The 16,896-nt window shown below is 41.1% G+C and overlaps 1 protein-coding gene across 3 annotated transcripts in view; it reads left to right on the plus strand.

Moving 5' to 3' along the window:
- Nucleotides 1-16,896, plus strand: part of LOC141096754 (uncharacterized) — a 243,079-nt gene that overhangs the window by 13,056 nt on the left and 213,127 nt on the right. For all 3 annotated transcript variants that reach the window (XM_073583525.1, XM_073583526.1, XM_073583527.1), the window contains exon 2: nt 12,926-13,024. In XM_073583525.1, the coding sequence (XP_073439626.1) occupies nt 12,926-13,024 (99 nt within the window). The remainder of the gene's footprint in view (nt 1-12,925; nt 13,025-16,896) is intronic.

Below are 16,896 nucleotides of genomic sequence, written 5' to 3' on the forward strand. Positions count from 1 at the left end.
CCTTCATTTGTTTTTTTTAGCAAACTCTATGCCGGCTTTCATATATCTAGCACTGAGGAGAGGTTTCCATCAGGCCACTCTGCCATAAAGGCCCGACTGGTGGAGGGCTCCAATGATAGTTGACTTTGTGGAACTTTCTCCCATATCTCTACTGCATCTGTGGAGCTCAGCCACAGTGATTTTGGGGTTCTTCTTTACCTCTCTCACCAAGGCTCTTCTCCCATGATTGCTCAGTTTGGCTAGACGGCCAGTTCTAGGAAGACTTCTGGCGGTCCCAAACTTCTTCCTTTCAATGATTATGGAGGCCTCTGTGCTCTTAGGAACCTTGAGTACTGCAGAAATTCTTTTGTAACCTTGGCCAGATGTGTGCCTTGCCACAATTCTGTCTCTGAGCTCTATGGCCAGTTCCTTTGACCTCATGATTCTCATTTGGTCTAACATGCACTGTAAGCTGTGAGGTCTTATATAGACAGGTGTGTGTCACTTTACAAATCAAGTCCTATCAGTTTGATTAAACACAGCTGGACTCCAACGAAGGAGTAGAACCATCTCAAGGAGGATCACAATGAAATGGACTGCATGTGACTTAAATACTAACCTCCCTAAATCTGACATTTCCCTCTCCGTGGGTGGCACCACAATAACAACCCGGCAGCAGGTGCGCTGTCTGGGTGTTATATTTGACACCAATCTCTCCTTCACATCCCATATACAATCTCTTGTCTGCTCTTGCCACTTACACCTAAAGAACATCTCTAAAATCCGCCCTTTTCTCACCATGGAAACAACAGAAACCCTCACTGTTACATTGATCCACTCCCACCTGGATTACTGCAACGCTCTATTAATTGGTCTCCCCATTACTCGACTATCCCCTCTCCTGTCCATACTTAATGCAGCAGCCAGGGTCACCTATCTGGCTAATCGGTACTCGGACACGTCCGCTCTTCGTCAGTCCTTACATTGGCTGTCCATTCAATATAGGATCCAATTCAAAGTACTTGTTCTCACCCACAAAGCTCTCCACAGTGCAGCACCCCCCTACATCTCCTCCCTCATTTCTGTCTATCGGCCTAACCGGCCGCTGTGCTCTGGAAACGACTTTCGACTAACCTCTGCACCAATCCGTACCTTCCACTCCTGACTCCAAGACTTCTCCCGTACTGCGCCAACCCTCTGGAATGCTCTACCCCAAGAAATTAGGACTATCCAAAATTTGCATAGTTTCAGGCGCTCCCTCAAAACACATTTGTTCAGAACAGCCTATCAGGTTCACTAATCAAAGTAATTCTATGTGTAAGTGTGTGTGTGTAGCCCATTCACTATCTCCATCCATCCCTCACTCCCTCAAGAGGGCTGGACCATCATTGTAAATACATCACTGTAAATACACACCTGTACTTTGTATCTCCCTCACCTCATTGTAGATTGTAAGCTCTCACGAGCAGGGTCGTCTTATCTTGCTTTCATTATTGTATTGTTAAAGTTGTTACTTATGACTTGTGTTTTGAAACTGTTAAACTGTAAAGTGATGCGGAATATGTTGGCACCATATAAATAAAGATTATTATTATTATTATTATAATTACTAATATTATTATTAAATATGGGTGTCTGAGTAAAGGGTCTCAATACTTATGACCATGTGATATTTCAGTTTTACTTTTTTAATAAATTTGCAAAAATTTCTACATTTGTGGGTTGTTTCAGTCAAGATGGGGTGCAGAGTGTACAATAATGAGAAAAAAATGAACTTTTTTGAATTTAGTAAATGGCTGCAATGAAACAAAGAGTGAAAATTTTAAAGGGGTCTGAATACTTTCCGTACTACTGTATTTCTTCTTCTTCTTCATATCTGTTCAAATGATGGCCATCTGTAAGGGACTTTGTTTCTTTTACTTATTGTTGAATTGTATTTTTATTTTACAAAGAAAAAAAATAACATAAGGCTAGTAAAATTACACTTTACAGTATAGATTTTAATAAGTGAAAAAGGCGATATATTCCCTTTAAGATTACTAAAGCAAACAATCGAAGAACACATCACAGTCATTTATATGTAGCAGAATAATAATAAAAGCACATTTTTCCTATAGGGACACAATGATGTATGTAGAAGTAAATCCCTCCAATTTTGCAATTAGCCCAAAAGGTCTCTTAATGGGCCATTTTGTGGATAGCTCTGTCAATAATAATGTCATTTGTTAAAACACACCCTATAAACAGCCTTCAGAGTCTGAACAGGTTAGCATGTCATACGTGAATGGAATTCAGGAAGTTGTAGAAATAGCAGACACTTCTTTAATTAAATCCTCAGCTGAGCCAATAATAGTGGTCATTATAGGTCTTTAGAGAAGAACACTTTATGGATACTGTATAGCGATTTTATTTTGCATTGCAGACATGTAGACGTTATTAATTAGCAAACTTTGTTCATATCTATTTATGCTACAGATTGTAAAACTGTATTATTACCATCCAAATGCTACATATTACACACAGGACATACAAAAAACTGCAAAAAAGTCTGACAAAGCATCATGTAGGCTATGTTCACACATAGCGTTTCTGAAACAATTTTTTTCTGCAGCGAAAACCTGCTCTCTTGTCAGTAGAATTGCTGCATTCATAACACAGGTATTGTGTTTTTCTTTCATTTTTTTGTTTCCTTTTATTGTGCTGTTTTTGGATGCAGATTACATGTGTGATTTGTCCATGGTACATATTAAATAAAGTTTGTTTTATTAACCAAAAATGCAGCAGAAAAAAAATGCTGTAAAAAAACGGTGTGCTGCATATTTTGCAGCATTTTTTCACTTTGTCATTGTTTTCGATGGGTGAAAAAACACTGGAATAATTGATACACTGCAGATTTTAAAAAACGCTGCAGTTCTCAAATTCAGTCAGAAAAAAAACCGAGTCTGCATGAGATTTCTGAAATCTCATATCTTTTGCTGGTACTGGAAATGCATCTTCTTTACTGCAGACAAAAAACAATACAAATCAAAAAACATTGCAAAAATGCATCATGAACAACAGCCAAAAAAGTAAGAGAGACTAGCAGTGATACATATGATCCCATGGTAGCTCTCAATAAGGGTAAAAACAGTCAGACGGTCATAACTTGGACGGGGATTGCCAATGGCTCTGCCGACTTGAGCGTGACAGCTGCATAGAAATACATGCTGTCATGCCTTCCCTTACTCCAATCCATCATCTAAGGCCAGGGTCACACTTGTGAGAAGCTCGCACGAGTCTCGTCTCAATACCCAGAGTGTGCGGCTGCATATACAGTGCCTTGCAAAAGTATTCAACTCCCTGGAACTTTTCAACCTTTTCCCACATATCATGCTTCAAACATAAAGATTCCAAATGTAAATTCACAATTGTGAAGTTGAATGAAATTTATTGGTTATTTTAAATTTTTGTTGAAATTCAAAAACTGAAAAGTGGGGCGTGCAATATTATTCGGCCCCTTTACTTTCAGTGCAGCAAACTCACTCCAGAAGTTCATTGTGGATCTCTGAATGATCCAATGTTGTCCTAAATGACTAATGATGATAAATATAATCCACCTGTGTGTAATCAAGTCTCCGTATAAATACACCTGCTCTGTGATAGTCTCAGGGTTCTGTTTGAAGCACAGAACGCATCATGACGGCCAAGGAACACAACAGGCAGGTCCGTGATACTGGTGTGGAGAAGTTTAAAGCCGAATTTGGATACAAAATGATTTTCAAAACTTTAAACATCCCAAGGAGCACTGTGCAAGCGATCATATTGAAAGGGAAGGAGTATCATACCACTGCAAATCTATCAAGACCCGGCCGTCCCTCTAAACTTTCATCTCAAACAAGGAGAAGACTGATCAGAGATGCAGCCAAGAGGCCCATGATCACTCTGGATGAACTGCAGAGATCTACAGCTGAGGTGGGACAGTCTGTCCATAGGACAACAATCAGTCATACACTGCACAAATCTGGCCTTTATGGAAGAATGGCAAGAAGAAAGCCATTTCTCAAAGATATCCATACAAAGTGGTGTTTAAAGTTTGCAACAAGCCACCTGGGAGACACACCAAACATATGGAAGAAGGTGCTCTGGTCAGATGAAATCAAAATCAAACTTTTTGGCAACAATGCCAAACGATATGTTTGGCATAAAGGCAACACAGCTCATCACCCTGAACACACCATCCCCACTGTCAAACATGGTGGTGGCAGCATCATGGTTTAGGCCTGCTTTTCTCAGCAGGGACAGGGAAGATGGTTAAAATTGATGGGAAGAAGGATGGAGCCAAAAACAGGACCATTCTTGCCTAAAACCTGTTGGAATCTGCAAAAGACTTGATCCCAAACATAAAGCAAAATCTACAATGGAATGGTTCACAATAAACATATCCAGGTGTTAGAATGGCCAAGTCAAAGTCCAGACCTGAATCCAATCGAGAATCTGTGGAAAGAGCTGAAAACTTCTGTTCACAAACGATCTCATCAAACCTCACTGAGCTCGAGCTGTTTGCCAAAGAAGAATGGGCAAATTGTACAAAATGGACAGATTGTACAAAACTGATAGAGACATGCCCCAAGCGACTTGCAGCAGTAATCGCAGCAAAAGGTGGTGCAGCAAAGTATTAAGTTAAAGGGGCCGAATAATATTGCACGCCCCACTTTTCAGTTTTTGAATTTCCACAAAAATTTAAAATAACCAATAAATTTCGTTCAACTTCACAATTGTGTTCCACTTGTTGTTGATTATTCACCAAAAATTTACATTTGGTATCTTTATGTTTGAAGCATGATACGTGGGAAAAGGTTGAAAAGTTCCAGGGAGCCGAATACCTTCGCAAGGCACTGTATTTCTATGCAGCTGAGCACTCCGGTCCCCATGTGCCGGCGGCAGTGCCGGGTATTGAGACGCGACACTGGTGCAAGTTTCTCGCAAGTGTGACCCTGGCCTAAAATGGATATTGGTTTACAAATCATTTTGAAATATTTTTTTTTATGTTTGCATTTTTCCATCCCCTTTTTAAAAATCCATAACTTTTTTATTTTTCTTTCAGCATAGCCATGCAAGTGCTTACTTTTTTGCAGGCTGAGATACAGTTTTGAATGACACCATTCATTTTAACACTAAAGCCACGTGCACACATTGAGAATTTACTGAGTTTTTTACCTTAGTAAAAATCAGGAGTAGCAGTAACATAGCTACCAGGGAGGGCAGACGTGGCCGTGGCCCCGGGCCCCGCGCTCTGACGGGGCCCACCCGGAGGTACTGTAACTGTATAAACGTGCGCAGCGCGTCGATACAGTTACATTCTGCGTCAGAGCAGGGAGACACGATCTCCCTGCTCTACTGCCCAGCCACTATGCGGCCCCTGAGCAGGCGGGGGGCTCCGGTGCCAGCAGTGAGCCCCCGCCCATTTTCGCAGGTTCAACTGTCTGGGCATCTAGCCGATACAGCTGACCGCATTGATGAGAGAAGGAGCTTTACGCTTCCTTTCCCATCATCCCCCTTTCAGCGTCTGACATCACTGATGCTGACACTGACAGGGGGTTGCGATGATGTCACTACTCGGTGACCGCAGTCTGGAGATGTGTGGGTGCTCAGAGCAGCGGAGGAATCAGGAGGAAGAGAGGCGAGTATTGGATTTATTTTTTAATGGGGGTGTATTATGCTATAGAGTCTGCCTATGGGGGTGTATTATGCTATACAGGCTGCCTATGGAGGTGCATTATACTCTGTATACAGGCTGTCTATGGGAGTGCAATATACTATACAGGGTGCCTATGGCGGTGCATTATACTATGTATACAGAGGCTGCCTATGGGAAGTGCATTATACTATGGAGTCTGCCTATGTGGAGTACATTATACTATATAGAGCCTATGGGGAGTGAATTATACTATATTGAGGATTGTCTGGTGCGTTATACTATATGGAAGCTATCTAGGGAATCACCATACAGTGTGGAAATTAGTGTTAGAGCAATCACACAGTTTGGGGGATACTAAGGAGTCAATATATATGTAGTGAGGGGGCATTAGACTATATAAGAGAGCATCATATTGTGTAGGGGGGAGCTTTAAAGGGGGGAGACTCGGGACATTATTAAATGTAAAGTGGGCACTTATTGTTATAGGGGAACCTTCAGTTTACTGTGACTGTCAAAGGGGCACACAGGACATTATTACTTTTTAGGGGACAAAATGTGGGCATTGTTTTCTGGGGCACTTGCACCCAGCATTACTATATTCTAAAGGGCTGCTTTACAATTTAGAGGGCACAGAGAACTGCACAGCAGGTGCGGTAATAGGGACACATATGGCAGCAGCGGCTCAGCACTGGGGTATCAGCAGGATGAGCAGTTTGTGCAGGTTGGGAATGGTCCCATTGGTGACAGTGCTACTTTCCCACAATGAGTTTTCAGTGAGTTTTTTTTTTAAATGCAAGCAACCTATTTTACATAATGGGTGCAGAAAATCTGTAAAATCAAAAACCCACCAAAAAGCTCATCGTGGGAGCGTAACCTAAATTTACCGGAAGACAGAAAAAAACTCCATGTGCGGTGAAATTGTGAAAAAAATGCAATTACGTCATGGATTTTTGGGTCTTGTTTTTTATAGCTCTCGTTGTATCATAGGAATTACTCAGAAACCCAATTCTTCAGGTCATTTGACAGATTTATTGTTAGAAATTTAGGGTAGACATGACATTTGCATTTTTTGGGGACAGGAGGACTGGTGACTGAAAAACCGCAAACTGGTAATTTTGATATTGTTTCTCTTTAATTCAGTTTATATTTTAATAGACTGTATGCACCAATACCAAATATGTTTATTTAGTTTTTTTTAAATATTGATTTATCAGTAATGCAGGACAACAGAGGTGATTGGAATGTTTATATTTTTTTAAACCTTTTCTATATTTTTTTAAAACTTACTTTTACTTTTTTTACTTGAACCTGTGAGCAGCATGGTGGCTCAGTTGTTAGCACTGCAGCCTTGCAGCACTGGAGTCCTGGGTTTGAATCCCAAGAAGGACAACATCTGCAAGGAGTTTGTATGTTCTCCCTATGTTTGAGTGGGTTTCTTCCGGGTACTCAGGTTTCCGCCTACATTCCAAAGACATACTGATAGGGAATTTAGATTGTGATGATAATGTGGGACAGTGATGATAATGTGTGCAAACTGTAAAGCACTGTGGAATATGTTAGCGCTATATAAAGATAATAGAATTGTAGCATTGGAAGGGACCTCCTGGGCCATCTGGTCCAACCCCCTGCTCAAAGCAGGATTCACTAAGTCATTCCAGACAGATGCTTCTAGTCTTTCCTTGTGCAAATGAGAATAAAGATGATCCTTCTACAATGTGACAGCCCTTGAGATATTTGTAGACAGCTATTAAGTCTCCTCTCAGTGTTCTCTTTTGCCAGCTAAACATTCCCAAATTCTGCAACCTTTCCTCATAAGACATGGTTTGCAGACCAGTCACCATTCTGGTCGCTCTTTTCTGAACTTGCTCCAGTTTGTTGATGTTTTTTTTAAAATGTGGCGCCCAAGACTGGACACAGTATTCCAGATGAGGTCTGACCAAAGAGGAGTAGAGGGCAATAATGACTTCACATGATCTAGACTCTATGCTTCTGTTAATACATCCTAGAATTGCATTTGCCTTTTTTGCTGCTGCATCACACTGTTGACTCATATTCAGTCTGTGATCTATTAGTATATCCAAGTCTTTTTCACATGTGCTGTTGCTTAGCCCTATTCCTTCCATTCTGTATATGCTTTTTTCATTTTTATTGCCCAGATGTAGTACTTTGCATTTTTCCCTGTTAAAATCCATTCTGTTAGTTGCTGCCCACTGCTCCAGTTTATTTATATCTTTTTGAATTCTCTCTCTCTCTTCTCTAGTATTAGCTATCCCTCCTAGCTTTGTGTCATCAGCAAATTAAATCAGTTTACCCTCAATTCCTTCATCTAAATCATTGATAAAGATGTTGAACAATACAGGGCCCAGGACAGAGCCATGTGGTACCCCACTTGAGATATTCTTCCAACTGGATGTGCAGCCATTTATGACCACTCTTTGGGTCCAATCACTAAACCAGTTATGAATCCATCTAACAGTTGCCTTGTCCATTCCATACTTAGTCATTTTTTCAATAAGGATGGTGTGAGATACTTTGTCAAATGCTTTGCTGAAGTCAAGATATACTATATCTACAGCATTTCCCTGATCCACCCAATCAGTGATTCTGTCATCGAAGGAAATTAAGTTAGTCTGACATGACTTATTAGTTACAAACCCATGCTGACTCTGTTTAATCACTTCATTCTTATCCAGGTACTGGCCTACATGTTTTTTAATATTTTGTTCAAAGATCTTTCCTGGTATAGAAGTCAGACTCACCGGCCTATAGTTGCCTGGGTGCACCTTCTTCCCCTTTTTGAAGATAGGAACAACATTTGCTCTTCTCCAGTCTTCTGGGACTTCTCTTGTTCTCAAAGAATTTTCAAAGATTATGGAGAGTGGTTCAAAATTTTCTTCTGCTATCTCGTTCAGTACTCGGGTGTAATTCATCTGGACCTGGAGACTTGAATTCATTTAGGTTAGCTAAGTGTTTCCTCACTATCATTCTGTTTATAGATATCCTGGATTATTATTATTTGTTATTGAACCTGCATTCATCCAATTGCTTATATTATTTGCTGCAAACCTATTTGTATATATTGGAAAAATCTCTGTCTCCTATGAAGCTCACCCTGTTTATAAGCTTCACAGAAGTACCAAGATGGCAGCAAGCTGCCATGGAAGCCCATGATCACATCACGGGGAGCCATATACACAAGCACTGATGCACATTCCACTTAAACGCCATTGTTAGAGATTGACAACAGCATTTATATGGTTAACGGCAGTGATCAAAGCTATGTAAATAGCTAACTTCTTCCACATGTGGACGAAGCTTATCAATTTGGCGTTAAGGGGTTAAAGTTTATTCAATATGTTAGGCTGGGCTACGTTGATGAAATAAGTTTGCATTTTGGAAACTGTATAAAGGGCCTACATCTAGTACAAAACTTAACCAAGTAAAAGGAGACCAAAATTCAAAACCTCAGATATACAGTAATTAGGAAAACTAAAAATATGAAAAGGAGAAAAAGGCGAGTTTCAGATAGGTTTATGATCATATGTATATGTAAAGCAGTAAGTCCAGGTCAATAGACATTCTGTCAGTCCAGGCAAAGTGGTCTGTACACAGATGATGAAATAAGGCTGTGTGAACATGGCCTAAAGTTGTCTGAAACAGGGCTCTCCACTGCCTTAATATTTGACAGCTGTGTGAGACTTCCTGCTCATGAGGTGGGGAGATACCACTGTGTGGGAGAGACTGGGAGTGTGGATTATGGCAGCAAACTGAATATCTGTGCTGCTTTCTTCATGTTGACTGTAGTTATTTAAGACATAATGTAAATGGATTATTGGATGTAATGAAGCGGGAAGAGGAGGAAGCTAGAAGGAGCATATATGTATAGCATGTAGTGAGAGACTCCAATTAATCCTTTACAGACAGATATGTCCTCCTCTCACATATTATCCCTTTAGAAGCAGCTATATCCTCCTCCTTTATCTGGGCTACATAATACAGAAGAACATCTTATTACAATGCTGGTAAATTTTTGTGTTTTGCTAACTCACTGCTCATTTGTATCCGTCAGTGAGTTAATGTACCACATGTGTGATTCTTTTCTAGAGAATCATTAAATCTATACTTCCATTATATTTTATGCACTAGTGAATTGGCCAAACAGGCCAAATCCTGCCAGATTTGCGCACAAGGGTCCCCATTGCCATTCAGATGGTGTATAAAATTGGTTCACCTCTCACTTTTACACGAAAAGAGACTGTCAACAGATTTTGTGCTCAATCTGATGAAATGAAAGTAAAAACTGTGCCTGTGGAATACTGAGGGAAATCATCTGATTTACTAATGCCATGTAGTCTTGAACTACGTCTTCATGTTGAGTTTTTGATGTTGAAGAATTTGTGCACCTATTACCGTATTTAAATTAATATTACATTAGGACAAATGGAGAGATATGCACTCAACTATAAGGTTAGATGAAACGTAATAATCTCAATAATAGGTAAAGTATTTTTATTGAAAAACGCACTCACATATGTAACACGGTTATAAAAAAACAAGATACAATACAGGTCAAGTAGAAAAGGGGGTGAAAGATCCAGGCACCACGAGTCATCAAAAAACCTCTCATAACAAAAACGTAATAGCAAAGAGTACAAAATAGATAAATATGTATATGATAAAAAGACAGGTTACAAATATCAACCAAAGATATAAGCAGCTTCATATAGAAAAATGGTATGTAAGTTTTGATGCGTTTCCGCAGTGCAAACGCACTTAAAACAAGTGTACATTTTTTACCTTTGTAATTTCTGCACCTAATACAAGTCTATGGGGAAATTCTGCACAGAAAACTCAGCGTACCCACAAGAGAAATTGACATGCTGCAGACTTGAAACACGCTCCGCAGGTGAGTTTACACTGTGACAAAAAGAAGCCCAGCAGGCATGAGATTTGTATAAATCCCATCTACTTCGCTGGAACTGTAGACACTGCGTTTTTGCCGCAGTAAAATTACACAGCATCAAAAACACACCAAAAACTCATCGTGGGAACTTAGCTTTAGGCCACGAGCACATGTTGAGTATTTGGTAAGTTTTTACCTCCGTACCATATTTGTAAGTCAAAACCAGGAGTGGAACATTCAGAGGAAAAGTATAATAGAAACACGTCACCACTTCTGTATTATCATCCACTCCTGGTTTTGGCTTACAAATACTGAATTAAAAAACTCACCAAATACTCAACGTGTACACATAATCTTAGGGTATGTGCATGCATTAAGCTTTTGCACCTATTAACACGGTCTATAAGGAATTGGGGCAATACACCACCACAACAATAGATATAGTCACAACCCCAAGTGTATAAGTTGAGGAAAAAAGGTTTGACCTCACGAATATTTAAAAAATTGAATTTTTAATGAATCAAATTTTAAAAAAGTTCCAAAAGTTCAAGCAGAGAGGACAAACGTAGTGCGCTACCATTCTAAATCATGATTTGACATATACCAAGTAAATAAACGTTATATAGGCTCTAGCAATAATCACACAATTTAAGTCAGTGTCATGTATTACATGGGAAGAGCACAGTAAATTAGAGAGAGACTTAGGTTATCTAGAACATATTCAGTGTAATCAAGTGTAACAAATAAAGTACAAAAATTCACATAGAAGTAGAGGAATCCACAAAATTACTTCATAAAGTGCAAGTGCATAAGTTGAAATGTGTAAACCTGAACCACAGGAGAAAAATTTTGTGGTCTGGATGAGACAGTCTAAATAAACTCTGCGGTAGTTCACGTTCTGTAAGATCACCATTCAATAAGTGGAAAAATAGCACAAAGAGCCAGAAGATAGTACTTACAAAGTGACTGGTGCCTTGCTGATGTGTACACTACCACCCCGATGATGTCGTTTCGCCTATGCTTTTTTAAAAAAGGGACATTTTTAATTAAGTTTTTGCAGCAGAGATTTCCAAGAATATCTCTTGGCAGGAAAAACGCTGTGTAAAAAAAGGCTAGCTTTTTCTGCGTTTTTTGCATGCAATTTTGTTGCATATTTTGTTTTCTCAAATCTGCAGCAAAAATCCTAAAAGAATTGACATCCTGTAGTTTTAAATCTGCACAGAAAAAAATAATTAACAAAAATGTTGAAGTCAATACTTGAGGCATCATAGCAAAATATTGAATAACAAAAACATGCCATCACATCACTAAATACCTGACCCATCACTAGATTCAATAGAATTAAATAGATACGATTAAATACATATGAACCCAAACAAGACAAATTTAAAAAGATATAAATTTTATTAAATATCAGTGATGGTGCCAGCCCCAACTCACGTTTCGGCATTCAGCCTTCCCCCAGAAGAAGGCTGAACGCCGAAACGTGCGTTGGGGCTGGCACCATCACCCACAGGAGGTAAACTATACTGCACTTTATCTATTAATCATTTGTATATGATTGTTTGATACTATTTTGTAGATATACTTTGTCTTTGGTGAACCATGAGTAAGACCCTCTAGGTCGAAACGCGTTGGTTGGAGACCACCAGAGACCCCATTTGCCTGTATGTCCTTATCCACATTTTTTCTGTTCGATTTTAAGAATTTACAATAAATGATGTATTTTTAACTGAAGTCCAGCGCTGGAGATTCCATCCTTTATTATACTTTGTCTTTATGGCGCTTCCTTTTAGCTACTTAGCTATATAGGAATATAACTATTGGGGATACATGTTATGTGCAACCTCCGATCGATTTAATTGTGGCTTGCGGTGCCCTATCAGGGTTTCCCGCTTTTTAAACTTTGTTTGTTTTTTTCTGTGTGTATTTCTGATATTTAATACAATTTATACCTTTTTAAATTTGTCTTGTTTGGGTTCATATGTATTTAATCAGATTTACAGAAAAAAATAAGCAACATGTGCATGAGACTTCAGGATTTGTGACCAATCTGCGCAGAAAAAAAGCTCGACATCTGCACTTACTTTATCTATTTCTATAATCTTCTATGTTTTAGCACCTAGTGTGCTGTCAGTACTTATACTCCATTTCCAGGAGACTTTTGAGTATGAAAAGGTATTAAAAGTTTGGGATATAAAAGAATGAAGCATTTACTCTGTTACATGTGAATAAACTGAATAATAACCTTACAAATTGGTTAGTGATACATTTTATGAGTAAGAGAATTAAGAAAATGAAAATGTTGAATTCTATCTCACATGGTGTGAAAAAGTGTATTAAGTTTAGTATTCTTTTTTTTATAGATGGATGAAATTAATTTAATTCAGAGTTGGTCGAGGTATAATAACGGGATACAAGCCCTCCAGCAGTCACTTGGACTTCCATCGTTGCAAATGTCAAAGGTAATTATAATTATTTATGCGTGGTGAATTCTCTCTTATATAAATTACATTATTGAAATTGCAGGGATTATGGGATGAAAGTTTGGAAAGGAGCCCACATGGCTACACCCATCGCCAGCAGCTAGTGAGTTTAGTAAAAGTTAAATTATGATTATTTTATTAGAAAGTAGCTTCAAAAGTTGAACTTTCTTGCATCTTTTCCCTTTCTTTACCTAATCCGTCTTTTGCAGTACTGTTATTTAGTTTTGACGCTATCATACCAGCTGATAATTTTGGAATATTTCATTAGACCTTTCAGAATTTTTTACATGCAAAACAGGTCGCTTTATGATAAAGTGAATGAAGATCTGAATAAAACATATTTCTTTTATTTTTCATCTCCATTCTGGAGATATTAACTTGCAAAGTTAACTTCCCATCTCTGAGGGTATGTACTTTTTCAGTGACGTTGATCAACCATAAGCAGGCAGCGTCATGCAGGACAAAAAAAGAAAACACATCCTAGGGGGCTGTGATAAAACACTCCGGGATCGCCTTTGCTAGGGTCAAAGGTCACGTGCGTTCAGCATGAAACTCAGGCGCACAGCCGGGGTCCGGGTATAACTGATACTGGGTCAGGTTTATTAAAGGTGAAAGCAATGCATAAAGGAAAAAAAAACATAAAACAAATCCTTGCCTGTCCGGCACTAACTAAACAAGGAACAACCTAACTACCAACTGACGGGCTTCTCCCATCCAGCCAAACCACAGTTACCGTGGGCACTGCTTTCATTCACGTGCGTCTCTCACACAGACAGGCTCTCTGTGTCCCCAGGCTGAGACACTCACACAACCACCTGGCATCCTTTTATATCCGCCTCCCATTATTCATTAGTAACCAGGTGAGATACTGACCAGACTAGGCCACATAGGAAAGGTATCTGGGCGAGATATACCTGCCCTCATCCACTATTCCCACATGATTCTCACATATCCCCCCTCTGCTCAGACCACTCCGGTCGAGCAATGACACCCGCCAAACAGTGCACTCAGGACAGAGCATCTGCATTCCCCATCTGTACCCCTGGGCGGTGCTCCACCGTAAAAGTGTAGGCCTGCAGGGCAAGGAACCACCGGGTCACCCGGCTATTCCGTTCCTTGTGCAAGTGCATCCACTTGAGAGGGGCATGGTCAGTGATCAGCCTGAACTTTCGGCCCACCAGGTAATATTTGAGGGCCTCTAGAGTCCACTTAATGGCTAGGCACTCTTTTTCTATGACTGCATAGTTTTGCTCATGTTTATTCAGCTTCCTGCTGAGATAGAGGACTGGGTGTTCCACTCCGTCCCTCACTTGTGACAGTACGGCCCCGATACCGGTATCTGAGGCATCCGTTTGTACCACAAACTCGCTGCAGAAGTCCGGAGTCACCAGTACGGGTTGAGAGCAAAGTGCCCGTTTTAGGCTATGGAAGGCTTCTTCAGCCGCTAAATTCCATTTAATCGTGATGGAGTCTTTCCCTTTGGTAAGATCCATCAGTGGGGTAGCAATGGCTGCAAAATTGGGTATGAACCAGCGATAATAGCCGACGATCCCCAGAAAGGCTTGCACCTGCTTCTTGTTAACAGGTTGCGGTCAGTCCTGAACCGCTTGAATCTTATCGACCTGGGGTTTAACAACACCCCTCCCAATTACATACCCCAAATACCGGGCTTCTTCTAGCCCGATGTGACATTTCTTGGGGTTCGCGGTTAGACCTGCCTCCCACAGGTCGTCAATCACAGCTTTTACTTTCTGGAGATGAGTCTCCCAGTCCAAGCTGTAAATGACAATGTCATCCAAATAGGCCGAAGCGTACTGCCTATGTGGCCTCAGGACTCGATCCATCAGCTTCTGGAATGTCGCCGGTGCTCCATGCAGTCCAAACGGCATATACACATACTGAAATAAATCTTCCGGTGTAGCAAATACCATCTTTTCTCTGGCAGCCTCCGCCAGAGGGATCTGCCAATACCCCTTTGTTAGGTCTAGGGTCGTAATATACCGGGCTTTTCCTAACCGATCTATTAACTCGTCGACCTGGCGAATAGGGTAGGCATCAAATTTTGAGACCGCATTCAGTTTCCTGAAGTCATTGCAGAACCGGATGGTGCCGTCTGGTTTAGGAATTAACACAATCGGGCTGGACCAAGCACTGTGCGATTCCTCAATGACACCTAACTCTAACATTTCCTTCACGTCTCAGGAAATGGCTTCACGGCGCGCTTCCGGGATTCTGTAGGGTGTCATGTGAACTGTGACACCAGGTTCTGTTACGATGTCATGTTTCATTAGCGTAGTCTGCCTGGCTTTTTTGGTTGTGAAGTAGAAACTGCCTGACCTCAGTCTTTCGCCGCTATGAGAGAGTCTATGCAACCCGTACCTCCGGTACGGTATGCGAGCAGACGGGACGGGCCAGCTCCGCTGACAAGGCGGACCAATCTTTCCAGGATTTTATCAGATTTACATGATAAACCTTTACCGTTTACCTACCTGGTATACTTTGTAGTTTACTTCACCAACTCTTTCCTTAATCTCAAAGGGGCCCTGCCACTTTGCTAGGAACTTACTGTCCACCGTGGGGACCAGGATCAACACCCTATCTCCGAGTGCAAACGTGCGGATTTTGGCTCCCCTATCATAGATTCTTTTTTGGGCTCCTTGAGCCTGCATCATGTGTTCTTTGACGATAGGCATAACAGCCGCAATACGGTCCTGCATTTGGGATACGTGATCTATCACCATTTTAAACGGAGTGACCTGACCCTCCCAGGTTTCTTTTGCGACGTCTAACAGTCCGCGAGGACGTCGGGCGTACAATAACTCGAAAGGCGAGAATCCCGTGGAAGACTGGGGCACTTCCCTGATGGCAAAAAGCAAATATGGAAGTAAATAGTCCCAGTTCTTCCCATCCTTGTCTATCGCCTTTCTCAGCATCTGCTTCATAGTTTTATTGAACCGTTCGACCATCCCGTCTGTTTGAGGGTGATACACGGATGTGCGTAACGGTTCGATTTGTAACAACCGGCAGAGCTCCTTCATTACCCTGGACATAAAGGGAGTCCCCTGGTCGGTGAGTATCTGTTTTGGTATACCGACCCTACTAAACACATGCACCAGTTCCTTGGCAATCGTCTTGGTGGCCGTGTTACGCAAAGGGATGACCTCCGGGTAATGAGTGGCATAATCCAAGAGGACCAGGATATGATGGTGTCCACGTGCAGACCGTGGAAGGGGCCCAACTAAATCCATCCCAATCCTCTCAAACGGGACCTCAATAATAGGTAGGGGTACCAAAGGGCTACAGAATCGGGGCTTAGGTGCAGAGGCTTGGCAGTCAGGACAAGACTCACAATATACACGAATATCGTGATGCATGCCTTGCCAAACAAAACAGTGTAATATCATTTCGGTGGTTTTCTGGACTCCCAGGTGACCTCCCATCACATGTCCGTGGGCCAGGTCCAGCACCTGCCGCCGGTAGGGTTTTGGCATGACTAATAGTTGCACCGTGTCTTCCCCCTTTTTCTCTATCTGATATAGTAAATCATTCTCCAGGACCATGTAAGGATATGCCAGCCTAAAGCCAGGTTCTGCGGGTACCCCATTTATCACTTTTACATTTGTCCTAGCCTGAGAAAGGGTAGGATCCTTTATTTGCTCACTTTGGAAGTCATCTTTCTGATCTTCCAAATCAGGCAAACGGGGAGGTGGACGGCTGTCGGCCTCGTCCTCTTCCCTGGTCTCCTTCGTATCACCCGCCATGACTGAAAACGGGAACTGCAGGTCATTTCCAGCAGACTCTTCCCCCGAGTCTTCCTGGGGGACCTCTTCCAGGGGTTAGGGACCCACACG

This window comes from Dendrobates tinctorius, unplaced genomic scaffold (assembly GCF_039654945.1).
Source record: "Dendrobates tinctorius isolate UK_male_01 unplaced genomic scaffold, ASM3965494v1 ptg000079l, whole genome shotgun sequence".
Classification (NCBI taxonomy): Eukaryota; Metazoa; Chordata; class Amphibia; order Anura; family Dendrobatidae; genus Dendrobates; species Dendrobates tinctorius.